This window comes from Sciurus vulgaris (genome assembly GCF_902686455.1).
Source record: "Sciurus vulgaris genome assembly, chromosome: 18".
NCBI classification, from domain to species: Eukaryota; Metazoa; Chordata; class Mammalia; order Rodentia; family Sciuridae; genus Sciurus; species Sciurus vulgaris.
This window is the reverse complement of record NC_136479.1, coordinates 700867-724045: the sequence shown is the minus strand read 5'-3', so window position 1 is coordinate 724045 and position 23179 is coordinate 700867. Positions and strand designations below refer to the sequence as shown.

The 23179-nt window shown below is 64.7% G+C and overlaps 1 protein-coding gene across 3 annotated transcripts in view; it reads left to right on the top strand.

Annotated features, from left to right (window-relative positions):
- The window catches only part of LMF1 (lipase maturation factor 1), a 94638-nt gene extending 73332 nt beyond the window's left edge, over window positions 1–21306 (top strand). For all 3 annotated transcript variants that reach the window (XM_079121896.1, XM_079121897.1, XM_079121898.1), the window contains 6 exons: window positions 9492–9659; window positions 17102–17288; window positions 17561–17714; window positions 17862–18045; window positions 18426–18538; window positions 21102–21306. In XM_079121896.1, the coding sequence (XP_078978022.1) occupies window positions 9492–9659; window positions 17102–17288; window positions 17561–17714; window positions 17862–18045; window positions 18426–18538; window positions 21102–21264 (969 nt within the window). In that variant the 3' untranslated portion in view covers window positions 21265–21306. The remainder of the gene's footprint in view (window positions 1–9491; window positions 9660–17101; window positions 17289–17560; window positions 17715–17861; window positions 18046–18425; window positions 18539–21101) is intronic.
- The last annotated feature ends 1873 nt before the right edge of the window (window positions 21307–23179 follow it).

The following is a 23179-nucleotide window of genomic DNA, read 5'->3' as shown; positions in this document are numbered from 1 at the left end:
ACCCAACTGTACACCAGAAACACCCAACTGTCCCCGCCATAAACACCCTACTGTCCCCACCAGAAACACCCAACTGTCCCCAACAGAAGCACCCAACTGTCCTCACCACAAACACACAACTGTTCCCGCCACAAACACCCAACTGTCCCTGCCAGAAACACCCAACTGTCCACCAGAAACACCCAACTGTCCCCGCCAGAAACACCCAACTGTCTCGCCAGAAACACCCAACTGTCCCCAGCGAAAGCACCCAACTGTCCCCCAGAAACACACTACTGTCCACCAGAAACACCCAACTGTCCCCGCCAGAAACACCCAACTGTCCCCAGCAGAAGCACCCAGCTGTCCACCAGAAACACCCCAACTGTCCCCGCCAGAAGCACCCACTGTCCCCGCCAGAAACACAGGGTGCATGTTGCAGACCCCCAGCATCCCGGAGCTATAGATGTGCCGTGTACCCGCCACACCCTGGACCCAGGGCGCGTGCCGCAGATCTGCCGTAGACCCTCCACGTCCTGGATTCAGGGCGTGTGCCGCAGATCTGCCGTGGACCCGCCACGTCCTGGACCCAGTCGCGTGCCGCAGATCTGCAGTGGACCCGCCTCATCCTGGACCCAGGATGTGTGCGCTAGAGGACACCCACGCTCTGGAGCTGGGCTTCGTCCGCTTGCCCTGGAGTGAGCCCACTGTAAGTGTGGCACTCGGGGCTCTGAAACATGGAGGGTCCTTGCCCTTCCCCAGGGCCAGGTGGCTGGGCCACGTGCTTGGGGCAGGTTCTCCCATTGGACAGCACCATGTCCTAAGGCCCCGTCGCAGCTGCTGTCTTGGTTTCAGAGGGTCAGGAGGGAAGGCTGCACATCTGTCTGGGCTGCTTTGAACCCAGAGGCCTGAGGTGAAAGGAGCCCCTTTCTCATGCGGCTCAGCCACACCCGCCCCCAGCTCCCCTGGCCCAGGCTAGGCCCTGTGGTGCTGGCTGGCCCAGGGGCTCTGGAAGGGCGACATGGGTCAGTCCCTGGGTGAGAACTGCTGAGGGCTGGTGCCTGCGTCTGCCGTGTGACTGTGGCCCTGGGGTGCAGGCTGAGCTCTGCGGCAGAGAGAGGCCCGTGAGGGCTGAGGGTGCTTGTCCTGACTGGGCGCAGTGACGGTGGGGCAGCTCAGGCTGGCCCTGGGACGGCAAGCAGAGCTGACCGGCCAGGGCTAGAGGGGGGTCGTCAGGGAGGAAGGACCATGAGGCTGGGGACAGGGCTCTGGGGTCAGCCTGTGTCGCGGAACTTACTTTCTCCTGGGTAGCACAGCGAGCGCTTGGCCCAGCGTGACCTCACTGGGTCGGAACCTTCTCCTGGGCTTCTTGTCAGCCCACGTCTGCACCTGTGCTGAGACTCACAAGGCAGCAGTGCAGACGGGCAAGGTACTACCCAGTCAGCTCTGAGGGCAGGTCCTCTGTTGCACAGCCCTGTGGGTCCACCTGCCCTGAGGTCAGGTCAGGTGTGAACAGCACGCAGGGACCAGCTGAGCCAGTCCCTGATAGCCAGGTGCTGAGTGGACCACGCCCCATGGGGTCCAGAGCCTCAGAGCTGACGGCCCCTAGCTCATCTGCTGCCCTCACACAGCACCTAGACCCGACAGTGAGCTGGTGAGTCATGCTCCAGCAGGTGATGGTGACTGCAGGTGTCTCAGCAAAGCTGTCCCCAAGTGCCCCCGGGAACAGCTCAGCTTTCAGACACCACAAGGGAAGAAAAGTCGCTGCAGTTTACCTGCTAGCAACCTTTTGTCTTGCTCAGTTACCCTGAATCACAATGTTCCATTGTGTACATTGTTATTTTTTAAATTTTCCTTTAAACAAACCCTTGTGTCAGGGCTGACTTTCAGTAGATCGCAGTGCAGTGAACGTGTGTTGCATGGTGGGTGAGAGGGTGGCCTCTTTTCTGACCACACCCATTTTCCAGGATGAAGGGCTCTCTGCCCCAGCCCCAGTCCTGGTGATGTTCCGTTTTGGACAGCAAGAACTCTCAGTGGCCAGCTCCGTCTTGTGTCAGCCTCTGCTCTGCACAGGTTGGTCAAGGTCTGAGCTGGCCGGGTACGTGGCCACACCTGTGGCCTCAGCCACGTGGCAGGCGGAGGCAGGGATGGCAGTTCCAGCATGGGCAGCCTGGGGAGACCCTCTCTCAAAATGAAGATGGGAGGGGCTCCAGATGTGGCTTGCAAACAAGCAGGAACGACACAGCCACTCTTTACCCCTGGACACGCAGATGCCTACCTCAAGGCTCGTGTGGCGGGCAGCGCAGTTGAAAGGGGGTGGGACCTGCCCGGGCTGCAGCACCCCCAGGGTCGCCTTGCTGTGGCTGAGGCAGAGCTGTGCCTGCTCGCCCAGGGCCCGACTCTGCCTGTCTGCACCTCCTCTCTCCATCTTCCTCTCTGTCTTTTCATTTCTCTCTCCGTCTCTCTCCATGTGCCTCCATCTTTTTGTGTCTCTGGCTCCATCTGTCTGTCTTCATCTTTCCCTGTCTCTGCCTTTCTGTTGCCATCTCTCTTTTTGTGTCTGTGTCTCTTTGTGTCTGTGTCTCCGTCTCTCTGTCCCTGTCTCTCTGTCACCGTCTGTCTCCATCTCTGTCTGTTTCCCTCTCTCTGTCTCTGTGCCTGTGTCTCCCTCTGTCTCCATCTTTCTCCTCCAGCCACACCACCTTGCTCTGCTGGCCTCGCCCACCTGGCTCTCACTCTGGGAGATGTGTCCGCTTCCTCCACTGCTGGCGTCCAGCAGGCTGTGTGCAGGGTTGGTTCCAAGTTGAGCAAGAGCAGCTGACCTGTGGTCATCCCCATCCTGGCCAGCCTGGTGCTCCCCGGCCGGGACGGCAGGTGGGGCATGGGCCTCTGCGTGCTGGGGGCAGTGCACCCTCGCCGCCACGCACCCTGCCACGCTTGTCTGGAGCTCTGATGCCTGTGGCCTGGCCCCACGCTGGGCGGCAGTCTGCCCGTGGGGCAGCTGCACACTCACTCCCCTGTCCCTCTGCGTCTGACCAGGAGCCTGAAGTTCCTCCTAGGGGCAGCTTCACACAGCACTTCTGGAAGTCTCTCCTCTGGGATGGGGAGCTCTCACCTCTGTGGGGCCCCTCTCTAGCTCTGTCTAGGTGGGACGTGGCGAGGCAGCTCTAACTCGCCTTGGGCTCGGGGCCGGAGCTATGTCCTCAGACACTGTCTCCACTTAGGCTTAAGGCTCACAGTTGCTCAGACAGTTTTGGTACAGGAGAGAATGTCCAAAACTGGATGTCCAGTCCAGGGACTGCAGATTTGCGAACAGCCGTGCACATGTTTGCAGGGGAGTTGGATTCTGTTGCTAGAGATTTGGGGAAAGTAGAACCCTGCCTTTAGCCCTGCTGCGCAGAAGGCTTCTCTCCTGCCCCCTTCCCAGGCCGGGGAGCAGCCCTGCCCAGGACCACACTCTCCAGCAGCCCCCAGAGCCTCCTCAGCCCATCTCCCAAGAGCTCGCCCAGGCCAGGCAGACAGACAGCGCCTGCTCCAGGGGGTCTCAGGGCCCCCAGGCCCCCTCTGTGTGCCTTCTCCATGTGAGGCGTCACTTCTGCCAACCAGCATCCAGACCATCCCTTTCCTGCCAGCCTTAGAAGGTGGCTCTCTGGGCTGCAGGCAGATCCCATGACGGGGTGGAGACTGAGGGAGGCCACTCGCCTCATGGACCTGACGGGACTGTCCTCAGCCTCAGGGTGTCCCCTGCACTTGGTCAGTGTCACCTAATACCCTGAGGCAAGACCTCCATCTGCACCCACACCTGCGTCTGCTACCAGGCCCCCATGGCGAGGGGTTGGAGGTAGACGGGGTGTCCACGCAGAACTGTTCTGGCGCCCCAGCCTCACACCCAGTACCACGGTGCCCATCACTGGCTTCACCCCGTGCCCACCACCTCTCTGCACCCAGACCCCGCACCCAGGGTGCCCTGCATGCTGGTTCCCGGGTTCCAAGTGACTGTCGTAGGCCCAGAGTGGTCGGTGGCCCACAGGACAAGGCCCAGGGTGGCTTTGCTCTGAAAGCTGTGGCTCACATGCCCCCATCCCACACATCAAGCTCCCATGCCAAAACCGTGCCTCGCACTGCTGCAGGAATTCACGCCCACATGCGTGGCCTGGCCCAGCCGCCTTCCACACGGGCGTGCTCCATGACCCAGGGCAGCCCGCCGTCTGGAGCGCCCCTTTGGCCCACGCCCTGGAGCTCCTGCCGGCACTCAGGGTGCAGACCTGCAGCCGGGTTGCCCCAAACCCCTGCCAGGAAGCCCTGCAGCTCTCTCCCTCCTGCCTCCAGAGCTGCCCTGTGCAGGGCCCCAGGCCAGCAGAGCCTCCTTAATCGTGACGGGGGGACGTGCATGACCAGCTGTGTTGGGCTGTAACCGGACAGGGATCACCGAGCACCCTGAGATTAGGGGTCCGCTAACCTGGAAACGATCTGCACTCAAACATTACCCTTGAAAGTCGCAAAGGTTAGCCCTCTTGAAGCCACGACTGGCATCCAGTGAAGAGCTGGCTTGTTTGCTTGTCCACTAGCAGCTCCACTGATTTTGCAGCAGTGTTTCACATGTGGGGAGGAGCGTTGGGGCCCCTGGAGGCACCACCTGGCTGGTGACCAGCCGGAGCCAGGCCCACACTCTGCATCACCCACAGGGGGACACCAGGCCGACATTGAACCTCTGGCAGCGTGGGAGACACCAGCAGCTCCCCTGCCGTGGATTTCCACTTGTCAGCCCCACGCACCCCAGGGGTGAGCCCTGGGCACACACCTGGAGTCCCATTTGAGGATCAGTGATGGCGTGGCTGTCATGGCACAGGGGCTGAAGACGAAGGCACCCAGGGAGCCCCTGGCTGGCTTTGTGGTCCTGAGCAAGTTCTGTGTCCCCAGCTTTGTCCCTGGGAGGCTGTGACAAGATCAGAGGACTCAGCATGCACTGAGTGGATTCCATCAGGGCACTTAGAAGCGTGGTCATGTTTCCAAACGCGTGGAGATTCTACAGATACTCACTGGTTTTTCACTTGATTCCTGTACTGCTGGAGTGTGTCTTACAAGCCTTGAGTCTGAACAGACCAGTCTTGAGGCTCAGAATCTGTGCCATCATAGGGGGCCTTTGATTTGAGCCTATGAGTCTGTGTTCTGCAGACGTGAGAGGTCATGCTGGCTGACGGGGTTCTCAGCTCTTGTGCCCCGACCCTGTTTTCTGTCTGCTTGTGTTGCCTACCGAGCAGAGGAGGCTGAGGTTTCTGGCTAAAGCTGTGTTTCTCTGTGTCTGCCTGCAGTTCTCTCTAGTTTTGCTTTGTGTATTTTGGACCTCTGTTGTGAGGGTCCTACAGGTTTGGGCGTTGGACCTCTCTGTGGCCACTGTGACCTGGCCTCTTCATCCCAAGCTGCTCCTGGCTAACAGGTGCCTCTTGTGACACCCTGCAGCTCTCCTGCTTTCTTGGGTGCTGCCTGTGTGGTGGGCCTGCCTGAGTCCTGCGTGGGAGGTGGCCTCCGTGGGCAGCTTGTCTCTGAGTGCTGCACTCCAGTCTGACAGATGCTGCCTGGCCATCGGGTCGGACTGCGCACCTGATGTGGTCTTTGATGTCAGCAGTTTCAGCCTGTTATCTTGCCACTTGTTCTGTTTCTCCCGTCTGTTCTTCTCTTGCACTCTTTCATCTTTCTGCCTTCTTTTAGAGTAATTGACTGTCCCGTGACCCTAACATGCCTTCCTTGGTTTGTTAGCTAGTACTGCCAGTCTTCTTTCTGTATTCTGCATGTTATATGATCCCTGTGTGACCTGGAGCCTGCAGGTATCTCTGTAACCGCCAATCCATCCCAGTCTACCTCCACGGGATGCTTTGCTTCTTTCAAAAAAGCTAAAGGAATGTGACAGCGATGCCCTTCCACCGCTCCGGCCTTCTTGCTGTCGCAGCCCGCAGTCCACTGTCAGACTCAAACCAGGACTGCGTTTCGCTGCCATGTCTAAGTGGCCCAGCCTCTCAGTGTCCAGTGAGAGTGGAGAGAGCCTCCCAGGGCTCGCCTTCCCACAGCGCGGCTCCCACACGACTCGCTGCCCTGCCCTGCTGTCACAGGCGTGCTGGCGCTGAGCTCAGGCACATGCTGCCGGGTGTCCTGCGTCCACCATGCACCTCCCAGTGGGCTGTCCTGGTCTGCGCTCTGTGACCCTGGCCCTGCTGGCTGGTGGCTTCCTGGCTGCTGGTCTGGAGTTGGGTGGTGGTGTGCATGGCAAGCACCTTGGGGCCATGGCTGTAGCTCATGGCGTCGGTGCCCTCTCCTCTCCCAGGACGTTGGCCACACAGGAGTGGACCGTGAGGCTGTTGCGCAGGACGTGGATACGCTTCCTTTCTGAGCATCTGTGAGCTTTGGGTTTGCTCTGGAAGGTCTCACTGCGGTGTCCTCAGACCCCTGCTTACTCCTGTCTGGCCTTTTGGCCGATAACCTGGCGCGGCTGTTTCAGGTGGAGTCTCCGGTTGCTCCGTGTTCTTGTGATTCCCATAGTTGTCCCTTTGTACCTATCCTGGGGACTGCGTCGCCACCCGAAGCTGGTGCCCTCCAGTCTGCCCTGCACCTGGCTGGCACCCGCTCAGCCTCTGCGACGTGTGGTGCTGCACACTCGCCGTCAGTGCTTGGGTCACAGAATCGCGGCTTCACGCACGGCGAGCCCAGCGCGTGGCCTGACAGTTTCTAAACTGCCGGTCCCTCAGGCCATGTGGAAGACCAACGGCAGAGGCTGCGGAAAGCTCCAAAGAGGCGGCCTTCAGACTCACGACTGTGCCGAGTGGCTCTGCATGGACAGTGTGGGCTCTTGGGCGCGCACCCCGCTTCACCTGTAGAAGCCAGGGCTGACATGCCGCTTTACCATGCCAGGCTGCACGCTGCCGCGCCTGGGCTGCTCGCAGCCCGTCCTTCCGTAGGGAGGGCCGCGGCCCGTGGGCTGGACTCGGGTTGACTAGGCCCGGCCGGGAGGTTCTTCTCCGCGCTGTTGGGTGGGGCTGCTGCTGGGGAGGCAGCTGGCCCAGTAGGCAGCACTCCGTCTGCCCCACCTCCCGGCGGGCCCTCCTCTCACTGACCAGTCTCAACGGGACCTTCTGCCGGGCCCTGTGCCAAGAAGTCCCCGAGGGCCCCTCACCCTGCGTTCTTCAGTGGAGGCGGGGGCTCCAGTGAAGCAGACGGATGCCCCCTCGGTGGGTTCCTGGGCGCTCAGCAGGCAGAGGCTGCTGGGGGCTGCGTTGCAGGAAGCAGACCGTCCCAGCCTCGTCTGTGTTGCTCCGTTTCCTTCCTTTCCACGCGCCTGGGAGGTCTCCTGTCAGGCGAGCACCGTGGAGGCACCGCCTTCGGGCCAGGCCGTGACCCCGGCAGCACCACTGTCGGCCTCAAGCTGGGACACCAGTTCGCTCCTGGAACACAGCCAGCCCTGGGGTTTGTCCTGAGGCCTCGTCTGGGCAGCGCAAGCCACTCTACCTGTCAGAGCTCAGCAGACGCCTCTGTGACGCCGGGACCTGTGGGCAGCACCGAGAGGCCAGGGAAGAGGTTGGACTTCGGGCATGGCCCCACCTTCGGCATGCATGCTGACTTCCTGCCAAGGCCTCGCCACCTGGGCCCTGAGCTGTGGGGACCGGCATCCCAGGATTGGTGGGCAGGTGCCCGGTAGGCCGTCCGCCAAGTCGGCGTGTGCAGATAGTGCGCCTAAATGAGTCACAGCATCACCGTTCATGTTAAAACCCCAGACACGCTTCACAGCTGAAGTGGGAAGATGGTGGCCCAAACCTCTACTCACTGACCTCCCCCTGGAGCCTGGGGTGTCCTCAAGCCCAGCGTGAGCCCGGGAGGCGCCCTCCAGCTCCCTGGGCCTGAGGAGCCACACGCATGTCCCCTCGGGTTTTTCTCACTCCCAATTGCCCCCTGAGGGCAGATCTGCAAAGCAGGGTCCGAGCCTGAGGGCAGCCTGGGCCCCAACAGGACCTCAGGTCAGCTGGCTCCCACCGCCCACCTTGGGTGCGACTTCGAATGCTGGCTGCTCCACAGCTCACAACCAAGCTTCAGTGTAAACAGCGAGGCTTCCGTGGCGTGGGGACAGCCGTGGGGGCACTGAGCAGGCCCTCAGTCCAGAGGACCGGAGGCCACACTCCTCAGAGCCCAGCATGGGAGGGGCGCACCCTGGAAACCAGGCCCCTTGCCAGGGATTACAGCGCAGCCAGCGCACACTGATAACCTGCCCTCCGTGGCACAGGCCCTGACCCCCGAGCCCCATTGCTGAGCTGGCTGTGGCCCCCTGACTGGATTGACCTGCACCTGATGCTTTACTCCATTTCCCTTCGCCCTCCGAGCCGATGGACGTGGACAGTGAACTTGCAGGGCCCTGGCCTCCCTGAGTCCAGAGTCCCCACAGAGTGACTGTACTGCCCCACCTGGCTCCCGCTGGTCCCCCTCGCTGGGATGTCCAGGTTCTGTGGGGTCTGGAGGGGGTCTGGAGGCTGCATCCCTGCCCCCGTGCTGCCCCTGGTGCTGTCCTGTTCCACCCTCATGTTGCTCCTCCTCAAAGGTCCTGTCCACTTGGGACACACAACTCCTCAAATCCCCTCCGCCCCGTGAGGTGGGGTCGGATGCCGCAGTCGCTGGGCTCCACCACAGCTGCAGGGGTGAGCACGCAGCTCAAGCAGGAGTGGGACAGAGCCCTGTTCAGGACACCCAGGACCCCGGGTGTCAGGGACCAGGGGTCTGCAGCTGCGGTGGTCCCCAGTGCGGGGCCGCTGGTCCCCTTTCTGCACAGACTGGGTTGCTTGCTTCTGTTGGAAGGCGTCTTGAGGATGGAGCCCACCCCTGGGTGCACCTGCCGAGGGCTGGAGGGCGTGGTCAAGGGAGGACTCCCTCTTCCCACCCAGCCAGCTGTGGGCTCTAACACGGGCTGCCCAGCAGGAGGGCAGGTGCAGAGCCCAGGAGGTGGGGATGGCCGTGGTGGCAGCGTGGCTCACGCAGGCAGGGGTGCCACGCACTGCAGCTGGCTGGCAGGGGCCCGGGACCCATGGGCATCACTACTGCCCCAACGTTCTGTGGTCAAGACCAAACCCAGGAGAGTGGCGCCTAGAGGGCGTGGGCCCTTCCTCCTGGGCAGTTTGCCCTCTCTGCGTGGACGGCTCCCCTTGCCTCCTGCTCACTCAGGTTGCCTGGTGCCGTGTCGAGGGCCCCGTCCCGCACTCCAGCTCCTCCTGGGCAGCCAGCCTGGTGAGAGGGGCTGCCCGCCGTCTGCCTGTGGCTGGCCGTGAGCCCAGGACCCCTCGCGGCCTCCGTCTGGCACACCTGCAGCTACGCAGGGTGCTTTCTACTTCGACGGGGGCAGTTTAAAGCAGGAAAGCGCTTCCTCACGTACTGCCTCCCAGCGGGCCCTTCTCAGAATGCCAGGGCCACTCTATCCGGAGCCCTGCCATCTCGGTCCACCTGGCAGCTGGGCATCTCACAGGCCCCTCTTGTCCCTGCAGACTCAGCCGGTGCCCAGCCCCCTGGCCTACTTCCTACATAGGACACCCTGGTGGGTGCACCGCTTTGAGGTCCTTGGCAGCCACTTCCTGGAGCTCCTGGTGCCCTTCTTCCTGTTCCTTGGGCGACGGATGTGCATCCTCCACGGGGTGCTGCAGATCCTGTTCCAGGTGAGCCTCGGCCACCCACCTGGCCCCACGTGTCACGGATCCAGCTGACCCCCTCCCGGGGATGGCTCCGGGGTGCCATGGGCCCTGCCCCTCCCAAGGGGGCATCCCGGGGGTGGCGAGGGCAGGCAGCTGGCCTGGCACGGGACTTGCTCTCCGTAAGTCCTACAGTTCCCTTTCACATGCAGCCTGTCCACTAGGACTGGTTTCCTAGAGCTGGTCTCCTTCCGTCTGTGCGGGGATGAGCGCCTGGATGGCGGGTGGGCCCATCGCTCTGCCCTCCCAGTCTCCCCTGCGAGAGGCAGCACCGCCCCGCGAGCGCCCGCGCACCTCGGCCCAGTGTTCCCCGTACACACTGGCGGCCGCTCGGCGTTGGGGAAAGCGGCTGGGCTTCTGGACGATCTGCAGGGCAGTGCTGGTCTCGCTGGCACAACAGCCCGCGAGGCGCCCACGCCACTCTGGACGGGGCTGAGCCCTCCTGCGGGGCTGGGTCTCGCGGCCTGCAGGTCCGCAGAGCGCCACAGTCAGGGTGGGGCTGGTGCCCGCCTGTGAGCGGGCTCTTCCTGCCGCCCTGCCTTGGTGCTGGACTTTCCCGAGACCAGCCTGGGAAGGTGCACGTGGTGGGTGGGGTGTGTGCCCACAGGGAGCTGACCTTGTCCACAGCAGCGCCCCTCCCATCCCGGCCAGGGCAAGTCTGTCACCACGTCCTGGTGGCCACACCACCACGGTCCTCATGCTCACCATGCGGGGCAAGAGCTGCTCCTCGGGGCGGGCTTGGTTCCTCGATGGCAGCGGTGTCCAGAGAGCCCACGGGAGAGGGCTGTCCCAGCCACCCGCGCACATCTGCCGCGGAGCCTGGGGGGGACCTGGTGGCCGAGCGCGTCCTGGGGCTTGGCTCACGTTGGGGCTGCAAGTGGTCCTCTCAGCCTGGGCCTCCCGGGGCAGCCTCTGCACCAGCAGGTCTCGGCATGTGCGGCAGGCGCCCAGGACGCTGCCGTGGGTGGTGCTGGTGTCCCCACTCACCCCGGGTGTGCGCAGCGGGCGGGGCCTCAGCTGTGCTCCGTGGGCTTCGAGGCTGCAGCGTCGGGCCCTCCCTCCTCAGCATGAGTGTGGTTTGGCTCTGCGGCCACCATGGTGCTGGGCCTGGGGGTCCTTCGTCTGCCGAGTGCTGCGTGTTGAGGTGGAGCCGGCCACATGTCACGTCTCACGTGTTCCTGGGTCTGTGGACTCAGCGTGGCTCCGTCCTGCTCGCCACACGTGGCCCGTCCCCAGCCTGGTCGGTGCTGCCACGGGGTTCTTCACCAACACTGGCGTGCCGCCTCCCGAGGCTGCAGGACACACAGGGACGGCCCCTCCTCGAGGTGGCTTCGGGTCAGCACCGTCCTGGGAGCAGGTCCACTTCGGCCGTAAGGTTCTCAGTTCAGCGTCTGGACCTGCGGGCTCTTTTCTGCTCGTTCCATGGCCCCGGGGAGTGGGGCGTGTGTAAACCGGGCCTGGAGCTGGCCAGGAGCCCAGCCGTGGGGGTGTCCCTGCAGCGATGGCCTCGGGCGCCCACTCCCTGGAGGCCCTGCTCCCAGGCTCCCCCTCTGCCCTTTGCGTGTTCTCAAGGCCTCTCTCGCGACAGTGCTGGGCTCGCGGAAAGCTGCAGAGGCCCGAGGTTCCCTGGGCTCCTGTGCAGCCCCCAGCCTCCCACAGCTGGCCCAACCCCACGCTCGCTGCAGGCCGCCCTCTGCCGTGCCCCGTGGGCCTCGAGAACACAGTGACGTGTCGCGGGGGCGCGCCTCCCTCGTCCTCCACGCCCAGCCCTGCATCGTTTCCTGTCTCCATGTTCTGCCTTTTCCGAAAGGTCGTGGGGCAGGGTCACACCACATGCCACCCTGCCAGGCTGCCCACTCCTGGGCCCCGGGGCTCCCCTGCCCAGCATGGGCCCGAGTCTGTGAGTGGGGCAAGTCCTCTGGCCACGGAAGGCTCGGGGTCACCCTGCAAGACCGGCCCAGGCGCCGGGCTCCTCTCTAGGCCGCAGTTCCAGGCTTATCCCTGGCACCCTCCCCAGCCCACACCACCCAGGGCCAGGCAGAGAGGCCTCACCCTGACACTGCCTCGAAGCCTGACTCCATGCCCCGGGGCTGGCTGGACGCAGGCAGGGAGGGTCCTGGGGCGTCAGGGCCAGCCTTCGCTCTCCTGAGAGCAGGTGCCCCAGCAGGGGCCACGGCCCTGTTGTCCACAGGCGTCTGAGCACAGGCTTGTGTGGAGCCGGCCCTGAGGATGAGTTCCCACTTTGCGTCCTCTAGGAGGGAAGGGCTGTGAGCACACTCACCTCCTCCCACGCCGTTCACACTGGTGTTCTGGTGAGTTCCGCAGGCCGGAACAGCCATCCTCAGCTCAGAGAGGGGAAAAGCTGGAAGGGAAAGAGCTTGGTGCCTTGCTACAGGCGGTCACGGTCAGCCTGCCGCAGGGGACCAGTGGGACGTCCATGGCCTGCCTGGATCTGTGTCCTGGCTCAGAAAAGCAGGGAGCAGGGCTGGTCCTGAGACAGCCGGTGACGGGCGGGCCCAGGGGGAGTCTTGGGCTGTTTGCAGCCCTATGGGGGCCTCATGGGGCCTGCCTGGCTGCCTGGGACCACCCTGCCCGGTATCTCCGGGACTCCCCCGTGGCCTCCAGAGCCGTGCTGGCCCGAGGTGCCCCCTGGATTTTTGGTTGTGGTCAAGCCCACATGACACAAGCTGTGCCGTCTCAAAGCGCCGTTCAGCACGTTGCCATCATGCGGCCCTCTGTCCAGCCCAGGTTCCCACACACCCGAGCAGCACCCGCTCCTGCCCTGCCTCGCATCCATGTCTGGTCTGTGGCCTTGGTCAGCATGTGCCTGGGCTTGCCCCGTTGTACCACGTGCTGCCTTCTAGTCGTTGATGCTGGTCATGGGTCCTGGCCATGGGGAGGTCCCCGAGAGCAGTCCCGTGACAGCACCTGTTCCCTGTGGCAGCCGCGAGTCCTGCAGGAGCATCCAGAAGTCCACCTCCCTTCCTACTGCAGGACGCCTGCTGCTGCACCTCGGGCTCAGGCCCTGCTGCCTCACGTCTCTCCCTTGGCCACTCCCAGGGCTCCTGCAGCACAGGCCCTCTGCGGTCTGGGTGACTACAGGAGACGTGGACTCCTCCGTGGCCAGTGGTGGATGCTGATGGGCTGGAGTAGGATTTGTTCCCCGCTGATGGGACAGGCTCAGTGACCCTACCAGAAAAACAGCTGAGGTCATCCCTGGGTGTGCTGGGCACACGCTGGACTCTACTCTTCTGACTGAAAGCATAGCCAGAGGGAGGGAGGGTAGCCAGCAGCTGGCAGGGGCCTGACCTCTGCCTGGGCAGCACATCACCCACAAACTGCTCTGTGGACTCCCGTTAGAACAGCACTTGGGATAGCTTTGGAAATAGACTTGGGCCAGGGCCTCCCCCAGGGAGCCAGGAACTCCGCTTCCTAGGTGTTTCTGATGTGTGGCCAGGCTGAGAGGTCACTAGGCAGGGAGTGCAGGGCTGCAGGGCGTCCATGGGACAGCTCGCCTGCAGCTGCTCGTGGGGGCACTAGGACGGCTTGGCCACAGACACCCTGGCATACACCGGGGAGGAGACCAGGGGCGAGTCTGCCGGAGCCTCACTGAGCCTGGCCGTGGACATGTGAGGAGACGCCCTCTCCCCACTTCCCCTGCGCTAGGCAGTCCTGGGGGGCGAGGAAAGGAGGCCACAGAGGCTCGAGTTCACGTAGTGACTGGCCAGCGGACGCTGAGCTGGGCCTGAGCCCAGCCCTCTGACCTGCTCCTGAGGCCTTCCCCAGCCCTGGGTCTCTCCCATCAGAGAGAGAGAAGGCCTCCAGGCCTCAGGACTTCAGGGCATTCCAGATCCAGAGCATGTGGACAGGCACTGGGGCCCTCAGGCCTGCTTCTCTGGCCACTGTGGCCAGGAGGACTCGTTGCCACAGCCTGCAGCATGTGCCCAGGAAAGGAATGGTGCCAGCTCGGCCACTGTTTCTCAGGCACTGAGCACGCGGGCAGTGCCACGTGGTCCCTGCCCAGAAGACTCCAGGCAGGACCTTCCTCCCCAGTGCGTCTCAGGAGCTGCATCTGCACTGCTGTCACCCAGTGTCACTGGCACTGACCTGAGATGCCACGGGGCAGTGGCCAGTGCCGGTTCTGGCATCTGCCATACCAAGGACCAGTGAGAAGCCGGGCCTGTCCCTGGGGCTGGACTTGACTGGCAGGGGCAGCTTGGTGTTTAGTTCTCTTTATCAAAAGTGGAGAAATTGTCCCTATGGGGAAAGAAAAGCCCCTGAGCTGCCTGATCCCCTGCTGCCAGCCACCCCTAGCCTGCAAGAGCTGAGGGTCCTGGCTGGCCACCACGGGTGAGTGGGTGGGAGGGCTTGTGGACTGCCAGGGGTGGCCTGGAAGGAGCCAAGAGGTTCCCAAACCAGAGCCCAGGGGCCTCCCTGGAACCAGGGCTTGTGGACTGCCAGGGGTGGCCTGGAAGGAACCAAGAGGTTCCCAAACCAGAGCCCAGGGGCCTCCCTGGAACCTCCAGGGAGCTGGGGTGCCACAGCAGCGGGTGCTGAGGAGCCCCCACACAGCCGTGGCTGCTCCAGTCACCACAGGCCCATGGCATTTTCCCTTCCTTTTCTGTTTCACATGGGAAGAGTTCCCATGGAGGCTCTGCTGGCTTGGACACACCACAGGCCATGGACACAGTCCACACACTCCCCTTGACATTTCCACATCGGGAGACACACAGTCCACAGTGACCATGCAGGATTGGCCCTTGCTGCCCCAGGATGGGAAGTCAGCAACCTGCCATTGCAGGCTGGAGGCCCAGAAAAGCCGGGTTGTGTGGATCCACTCCCAGCCCAAGGACCCAAGAACCAGGGAACCAGTGGTCTGAGGCCCGGTCCAGCTTGGAAAGCCCAAGACGAGGAGCTCCATGTCAAGGGCAGAAGAGGGACATCTCTGCCCAAGCAGAGAGCAGTTTGCCCCCCCCTGGGCGAACAGTTGTGCCCAGGCCCTTGCTGGGTGGACTGTGCCCAGTGTCATTGGGCAGGGGACCTGCAGTCTCCTGCTTCCAATGCCAGTCTCTCCTGGGAACCCCACAAATACCCCAGAAGTGCCTGGATGCCGTCAGCCTGCGAGGGTCAGCAGGTTGAGCAACGCCACCCATCTCCATGCTGGCTGGATCTGCACCACCCGCTCTTCACAGACCACGTCCAGCTTCAGCCGTGGACGCCCTGCTCTGAGTCACGTCTCCAGAGAGCTCCCCAGCTGTAGCGCCGCCTGCCTCTTGCTGTCCTCAGGACTGCCGCCCTGCCCGGGCATGGTGTCCTGCACTGACTGCGCAGTGGGCCCTAAGGATGCCCAGCATTCTGGTGTGGTGGCCGCTGCCCCCTCAGCCGTCCTCCCGCCACCCCCATCACCCCCAGCACTGCCGTCCTTGCCAGGCAGCGTGTCCTCCTCAGGGTAGCTCTCAGGGCTGGCCCCTGGGCTGACTGTGCTGAGCGTGTTCCTTCAGAGACATGGGCTCTTCCTTTTGGGTCCCGCTTCCTGTGGCCTCACGCTCAGATCTCTGCAGTCACCGTGGCTGGACCTCACCTAGAGGCTCCCACCTCGTTGGCCAGCTTCCCACTCGCTCTGCCGGAGTGGCTCTTCGCGGCACTGGGTGAAGGTCCTGTTGTTTGCTGTGGTACCGGCCAGGGAACCCAGGGCCTGGGCACCAGGCTAGCGCCTTGCCGCCGTGCCTCCCCGGCCCTGGCTGCTCCAGTGCTGCCGCCCAGTTCCAGACTGCTCGTCGCTGCTCCTGTCTTGGCGGCTCCCTCCTAGCCCAGGCCCTGGCTGACAGTCTCTCGTCCTGCTCATACGACTGCCGCATGTCCAGTGTGGTCTTGCTCTTCTGATCAGCAATCCACTCGGGTGTGAGTCGGCATCACCCTCACACCAGGTCCTAGTGCCTCCTGAGTCCCCTTCCACCCGCACCTGTAGCCTCAGCGCCTGTCCTTCTCAGGACTAGGCTGAGACCCAAGTCCAGAAACAAGGGGCTCAGGGTGTGGGCACCTGCCCAGCCAGGCAGAGCTGCACTGACCCACTCCTACCAACTGTACATGATGCTGGCCATTGGAAAGTGACCAGAGCTGTCCTGAGGAGGACATGCCTTGACCCGCCAGCCAGCAGCAAGTCTACCCAGCATCTGTCACTAGTGGTCACGAGCACCTGTCCTCCTGAGCTTGCCTTTCTCCTACTGGACTTACCAGTGCAGCTCTGGCAGGACTCCAGCAAGTCCTGGCCGCCTCCTGTCACTCTGGCTGGGCCACAGCCCCACATCACTTCTCCAGCCACCTCATCCTAAGCAGGGGGCCGACTGTTCTCCTCCCCCACCTCGGGGCTGTGTGTCCACAGCTGGATGTCCGTGGGGAGGGCTTTGGAAGCTCAGCACATGAAGAAACCTGTGAGCGGAGCAGGGATTGGCCCCAGGAGCTTTGCGAGGAGAACCACAGCCTTGGGCTGGGCAGGCTGCTAGGTGGCCCACAAGGCCTCGCAGACTGTGCTGGGCAGGAAGGGACTTGAGCGGGTGCTTCCCGGAGGAGGGATGTGTGTGCATCTCAGCAGGGGTGGCCAGCCAGGAGCCGCTGCCCTGGGCTCCCTGGGAGTGACAGATGCTGGCAACACTGCACCTCAGGGGCAGCACCAGGCCCTTGTGGCCTGGTCCAGGCCAGCTCTTCTGGCAACAGCAAAAGCTGACTACTACTTGTCCGCCGCAGGAGAACATGGAGCTCACCCCTCGGCCGGGGCAGGCGCCGTCCCAGAGGGTGCACTCACTGCATTCTGCTGAGCACAGGAGGCCAGCAGCACATGTGGCTGCTTCCCTTTGAAGCCCCAGAAAGGCCAGAGGCTCCAGGGAGCTCTGTGGGGCTGACCGTCCTGACGGAGCGAGCCCACGGATGAAAGCTGGCCAGAGCCCCACTGCACCTCCGAGTCAGGTGCGTCAGCCCTGCTGGCACGAGGGCGGGCCTGCCTCCACGTCTCCCACCCAGCCACCATTGCCGGGCTGGCTGCCTCCTACGTGGGCTCCATGCAGGAAGGCCTGGTGTGGGCGTGGTGGCCACTCCTGTCGCCCTGGCTGCTTGGGAGGCTGAGCAGGAGGGCCACAAGTTCCAGACCAGCCTCAGCAGCTTAGCACGACCCTGCCTCAAAAAGGCTGGGGACATAGCTCAGGGGTAGCCTACCCCAGGGTTCAGCCCCACACTAAAGACGGCAGGGCCTCGAGGCCCGGCTCAGAGGCTCCTCTGGGGCTGCACTCTGGCTCCATCCATTGGGGCTTCCTTCATGCAAGGTAAGTGAGATGTGGGCAGCTGCAGGGGATGGGCACAGAGGAGAGTGGCCATCCTGAGGCCTTGCCGGGCACTGGCTCAGCCCTGCCCCACAGGTGGCCCTGATCCTCAGTGGGAACGTGAGCTTCCTGAACTGGCTGACTGTCGTGCCCAGCCTTGCCTGCTTTGATGACGCCTCTCTGGGATTCCTGTTTCCCTCTGGGCCAGCTGGCCTGAAGGACAGAGTCCTAAGTCTGCAGGGTGGAGAAGCCCCAGGGCCCCAGCCCCGGCCAAGACATGTAGGTAGGACACGGCAAGGACAGCCGCACACTGGCCAGCCCCAGGGCTCCCCTCACCTCACAGGGCAGGGCAGGGGCCCTGGGCAGTTGGGAAGGCCTCTGTAGTGTCCCAGGAACTAGGATAGCCAGACCCCTGCAAGGGACCGTGGATGGGGAGTGGGCAGCCAGCTGGGGTGTTCCTAGGCCTCCTTGAGCCTGGAGAGCAGCAGCCAGGCCTCCCAGGGATAGGCCAAGGGGCCTGGGAGCCGGCTGAGGAGGCCCACTTCCCCTCTGCAGGCCGCGCGGTACGGAGTGTGGTCAACCTCTCGCTGGGCATCCTGGTGGCCTGCCTCAGCCTGCCCGTGGTCCTCAACCTGCTGAGTGCCAAGCAGGTCATGAACACCACCTTCAGCTCGCTGAGGATCGTCAACAGCTACGGGGCCTTTGGAAGGTACCGGAGGCCCTATGTTGGCCCCCCACCCTGGGCCCACGTCTGCGGGGAGTTCGAGCCCCCAGCACCCCTGGGGAAAGCAGAGCCCACACCCTGTGCGGCACAGAAGCGCTGCAGACCCACGGCCCTGCCTCACTCTCCCCTCAGCGTCACCAAAGAGCGGATGGAGGTGATCCTGCAGGGCACAGCGAGTCCCAACGCCAGTGCGCCCGAGGCCGTGTGGGAGGACTACGAGTTCAAGTGCAAGCCGGGCGACCCCCGGAGACGGCCGTGCCTTCTCTCTCCCTACCACTACCGGCTGGACTGGCTCATGTGGCTTGCAGCCTTCCAGGTGAGGCTGCCCCACCGTCCCTCCCTCCCGGGTGCACTCTGGGTGCTTGCCACAGACCACGTGGGGTGCCACCGTGGAGTGGCACAGGCCCAGGGCCGCCGCCTGCTGAGCCTTCACAGTGCCACCCTAGCCAGGAAGAAATGGCCTCAGCAGGGCAAGGCTAGGGGGCAGGCGACTGGGCCCCACGTAAGGCTGGGACAGTGGGACCCAGGCAAGGGAGCAGGGCTGTACACAGGCAAGTGACCCTCAGGCCAGCAGGTGGCCCTGGAGGAACCCGGGGGGCCTCGGGCAGCAGAGCCTCAGCGACAGTGCTCCAGAACAGCTGGAGAAGAGGGGGACACACAGCCTGCACCCCAAACTCACGGGCCCCGTCCCTGCAGACCTACGAGCACAACGAGTGGATCCTGCACCTGGCCGGCAAGCTGCTGGCCAACGACGCCCAGGCCCTGTCCCTGCTCGCCTCCAGCCCCTTTGAGGGCAGGGCGCCCCCCAGGTAAGCCCTCCCAGCCTCACAGGGCTCCGTCCGCTAAGAACAGTCTGCGCAGAACCGCTGGCCTGCCCTGGCCCTCTGCCCCGAGGGACCCATGGCACGGGCTCCAGCAGGCATCTGGCAGCCCCAGCAGGGTCACTCTGTGTGGTGACATGATGACAGCCCAGGAGCAGTCCACCGGGGTCAGGGGCTCGCTGGAGCCAGAGCCTTGGGTGGTGGGGAGTGGACGGCTGCCAGCCCCTGCCCTCCAGGCACCTTGGGAGGAGGGGAGAGGGCAGCCAGTGTGCAGGAGAGGTGCTGCAGGGCCAGAGCAGGAGCCCCCAGCGCCCACACCGGGTCTGAGCTGGGCGCTGGACCATGTGGAGCCAAGTGGCAGCCGGGGACAAGGGGACAGCACGGTCCCAGCTGGCCGTTGATTCTGACAGAAGATGCCCCTGTTTCCCCCAAGAAGCCTCAGGGCAGCTGCACTGTGGAGCTGCCCACAGCTGGCCAGGCAGTGGCAGGCCCTGCAGCTGCCGCCTGGCAGCCCAAGCAGGGGCCCTGGCCAATCGCAGCTTCTAGAAGCCCTCCCAGCACTGCTCAGCGCCCTTCAGGCAGGCCCCCAGCAGGCCTGGACCGGTACAAGCCGCCAAGGCCCTCGGTCCCCAGGTTTGCCGGTGTTCCGTCCTCTGATCTGGGAGCTGCGTCCCTCCAGGCTGGAGGCAGGTTCTCTGGTCCTCTGGCAAGGTTGCTGCCCTGTGTCCTGCCGTCCCAGCGAGGCCTGCTGGGGCTGCTGCGGCCTGTCCTGAGGGCAGAGTGCAGGCTGAACGGCCCACTTGCCGAGAGGCCTGGACACCAGAGGTGAAGGTGGTCTCAGGAGCGCTGGCCTCCTCAGGTGGAGGTGGCTCACGGAGATGCCAGATCCAGCTCGGCCCTGCTGTGCGTTTGCAGCGGGTCATCTAGGGGCTGTTGAAAATGGCCGCAGAGCACGTCCCACTGCTGGGCCCTCCTGACACGGCAGCCTCGCTGTAAGACAAGGGAGCAGACGCTTCCCTGTTCCCGAGGATGGAGGAAAGCTCTGGACACTGCAGAGACAAGCGTGGCCTGAGGCAGAGGTGCCGGGGTGTTCCTTGGCCTCATTTCCCGGAGTCAAAGATGAGGAGGTGGCGACTCAGCACTGCCAGCTGGTGCAGCCAGAGGCCCGAGGAGAGCCGCCCCACCCCAGGACAATGACGCCCACAGAGTAGTGCCCTTGCCCAGGACCAGCGGCCTGGCTGCGTTCTGAGCAGGGAGCGCTGCCTGGAGGCCTCCGGCTGCCCTGCATGGCCGTGGGCCCCGCCCAGGACCTAGGAGAGACTCAGCGCCAGGGCGGTGCCGCACAGACCACCCCTCAGCCACCGAGGCATGCCCCTCCCGCAGGTCCGGGGGGAGGGGCGAGGAGACCCCAGAAGCCTCCTGCACTGAGCCAGCCAGACGTGGGCCGCAGGGAGGCGCCGAGGCACAGGCAGCCTCCGTGGGTCTCCACACTGCCATGACCAGGAGGCCAGCGTAGGGAAGGTGTCCAGGCCACGGTGTGGCGACAAGCAACCACAGTAGAGCCAGAGGCGGCACTCGGCGTCCCCAACAGTGGGGGACAACCCCAAGCCAGCAAGATCAGAGCGGCCAGCCAGACCCAAGTTTCACATAGCGCGGAGCAGAGAGGCTGAGGGACATAGTGAAGCCTCGGCGAGGGAGGGGCAGCCTCAGCTTGAGGGCACACCAAGGAGGGGCGTGGTCACAGCCACTGAACGCGCCAGTGCTGCCACTCGGCCCCGCAGTGACGCGCAGCGGGCCAGGCGTCTGTACCAGGACCAGTGTCCGTGTCCTCCCCGGCCCATCAGGGACCACATTCGTCCCCCTGCTGGCGCTCTGAGATGGGCACGTGGAGGCTGCGGGGGGTCCCATAGAGCCCTGCTGGACTCAGGCTCCGGACCTCCTGGGCACAGCGCGCGGCGCTTCCCGGCACCCCGCTGACCCGCCAGAGTGCAGGGACACCCAGCCTGCAGGACGAGAGTGTCTGGGAACAGCAGGCCTTGGACCTGCGCTGCGAGGGTGACGAGGTGACCCATCCAGGGCCATGACCCTTCGGCAGGGACCTTCACCGGTTCTCCACAGGCCTGCCTCCCGCTCCGCGTCCAGCACTGCTGGCCTTGGTCTCCATGCTGGCTACTGCCTGTCCACGTGGCCTCAGGGAAGCTCCAGCAGCCCTAGGGCCAGGTGCCTAGAGGACCAGGAGCCCCAGCATGGTGGGCAGGGTGCAGGTGGGACCAAGAGCCCATGGCTGCCGCTGTGCGCCCCTCCTCGGGGACCCTACAACCCGCGTCCGCCCAGTGCTGGCTCCCCCATTCCCAAGGGGCCAGGCAGGCCTCTGCAGGACGCAGTGAGTGTGCCACCCCGTGGCCTGGGGCACAGGCTGGACAAGGGCCCCGGGTCACAGCCACTGGGGGTCAGGGTGGGGCCTCCCTCGCCCGGACTCCATCCACGGGCAGCCTGGGCAGGCAGAGGGGCCGCAGCCGCGGAGGGGGCTGGCTGACTCCCTGTCCCGCAGGTGGATCCGAGCAGAGTACTGGCGGTACCGGTTCAGCCTCCCCGGGGGCAGGCACGCCGCAGAGGGCAAGTGGTGGGTGCGCAGGAGGATCGGCCCGTACTTCCCCCCGCTGCGCCTCCAGGACCTGGAGGGCTACTTCAGGGAGCGCGACTGGCCCATCTAGATGCAGCCACAATAAAGTCCAGAGACCAGCCTGCTGCGTGGAGTCTGGTGCCGTCGTCCCTTCCCCAGAGCGCCAGGCCCAGCCTCAGGGCAGCCCTGGCCACAGGCCCGCGGGCGCTGCGCCTGCCCACCCGCCACTCACCGTGACGGGAGGCTGCCCGTGGCCCACAGCCCGTCTCGGGGCAGTCCCCATGCGCCCACTGCCAGGCCTCACCCCGATTGGGTGTGCCTGCAGCAGGGAACACGCCACGGCCTGTCCAGAGGGGGCAGCTGTGCTGTCCCGAGCACCCCGCAGCCCACCTGCACCCTGCTTCCTCCCCAGGTGGTCAGCCTTGGGGGCCTGGACAGCCACCGTCCGCTGCCTTGTGACCTGCGAGGCCTGGGAGGCCGCACCGAGCCTGCAGGTGTGCTGGGACGCCACCTCCTGCTGCCCAAGCGGGCAGGCCGCGAGGCTCCTGGAAGGACCTGCCCCACCAGCCCTGTGTCCACGGTGCCCGGCTGGGCCACCCGCAGAGTCATCAGGGATGAGTGGGTCCGCCACCGAGGCCGGCCAGGCCGGGCACACTGGGGGCCTGTGCAGAGCCCCCCTCGGCCTGCCTGGGGGATGGTCGGCCCAGGTGGGAACAGAGAGACGGTGTTCCAGCTCCCGGGGAAACAGGCGCCCTGTGTCTGTCGGGGACAGACGGGTCTCAGAGCAAGGGGGCCAGAGCCAGCAAGTCTGCCCACAGCCGCCTCGGAGCTGACTGGCAGCCACAACCCGAGGCCCTTCCTGGGGGCCCTGTGAGGGGTCTTGGCGGCACAGCAGTCGCTCTCACCGTCAGGGCCCCTCCCAGGAGAGGCTGGCCCCAGGAGTGCCCCTGTAGGCCCAGCCAGGGCCAGGCGGCCGGAGCCCGGAGGGGAAGGCACCGCCTGGCAGGAATGGAGGGCCCGAGACAATCACCAGGGCTGAGGGGCTGCCGCTTCCCCACCAGGGCTGGTGGGGGGCACCCTCCAGCCTGGCAGCGGCCTGAGGGGAAGTGGGGGAGGGCACCCAGGCTGACAGCCCACCGCGTGGCTCTGTCCACCAGCTCCAGTGTGTCTGGGAGCCACGGGGAGCTGAGGGGAGCTGCGGGGTGGGGACACCTGCTGTGACGTCTGGGGTGCAGCCGCTCTGTGGGAACAGAAGGGCCCAGGGTCAGCTGGTGTGCTCCTCCCACTGGCAAGCACTGGTCTCAGGACCCACTCCAGAGGCCCCTGGGCTCTGATTCCAGGTGCCCAGCCCTGTTCAAGGAGACCCCCACCCCAGGGTCTGGTCATCCTGGACATCTGTACACCTGGGGACTCCACAGGGGCCTGAGGTCCTGATGATGACCACACTCGGGCCCTACCCAACTGGCCCTGAGACCCCTAACACCCCCCCGGTTGTTACCTGCTGGTGGTCCCCTACTGGGGAGTCCTGTGTCCTTCCTCCACCTGGAAGTTTCCCGAGGACCCCCGAACATGAGCCCCAGCCACGTTTCTACCATGACAAGGCCACAGGCCACATAGCCCGTGCCCCTCGAGGCCTGCGCTCCACTCCCAGGCCACGCTCCAGCTGGCAGGGTCTGGGGTCTGAGCCCGGCTCCAGCCCTGCATTCCTGGGTAAACGGGCCCTGAGGAGATGCTGTGCCCCGTTCGTCCCACTCCGCACGCAGTTCCTCTGGTGGGAGTGGTCCCCCCTTCCTCACCAGCCCGAGGCTCCTGAGCGGCTGCCACCTGGAGAGCCAGCACACCTGTCCCTGTGCTCGCTCCCCACGCCGTCCATGCCGAGCAGCATTCCCAGCTGCACTTGGTCCAGAGTGGGTTGGCGGGCAGGGGACCAGTGGGGTCGGACTCGCCCCTGGGTGCAGACAACACTGGAGTCAGCATGGCATGGGCATTGTTGCCGGGGAGCAGAG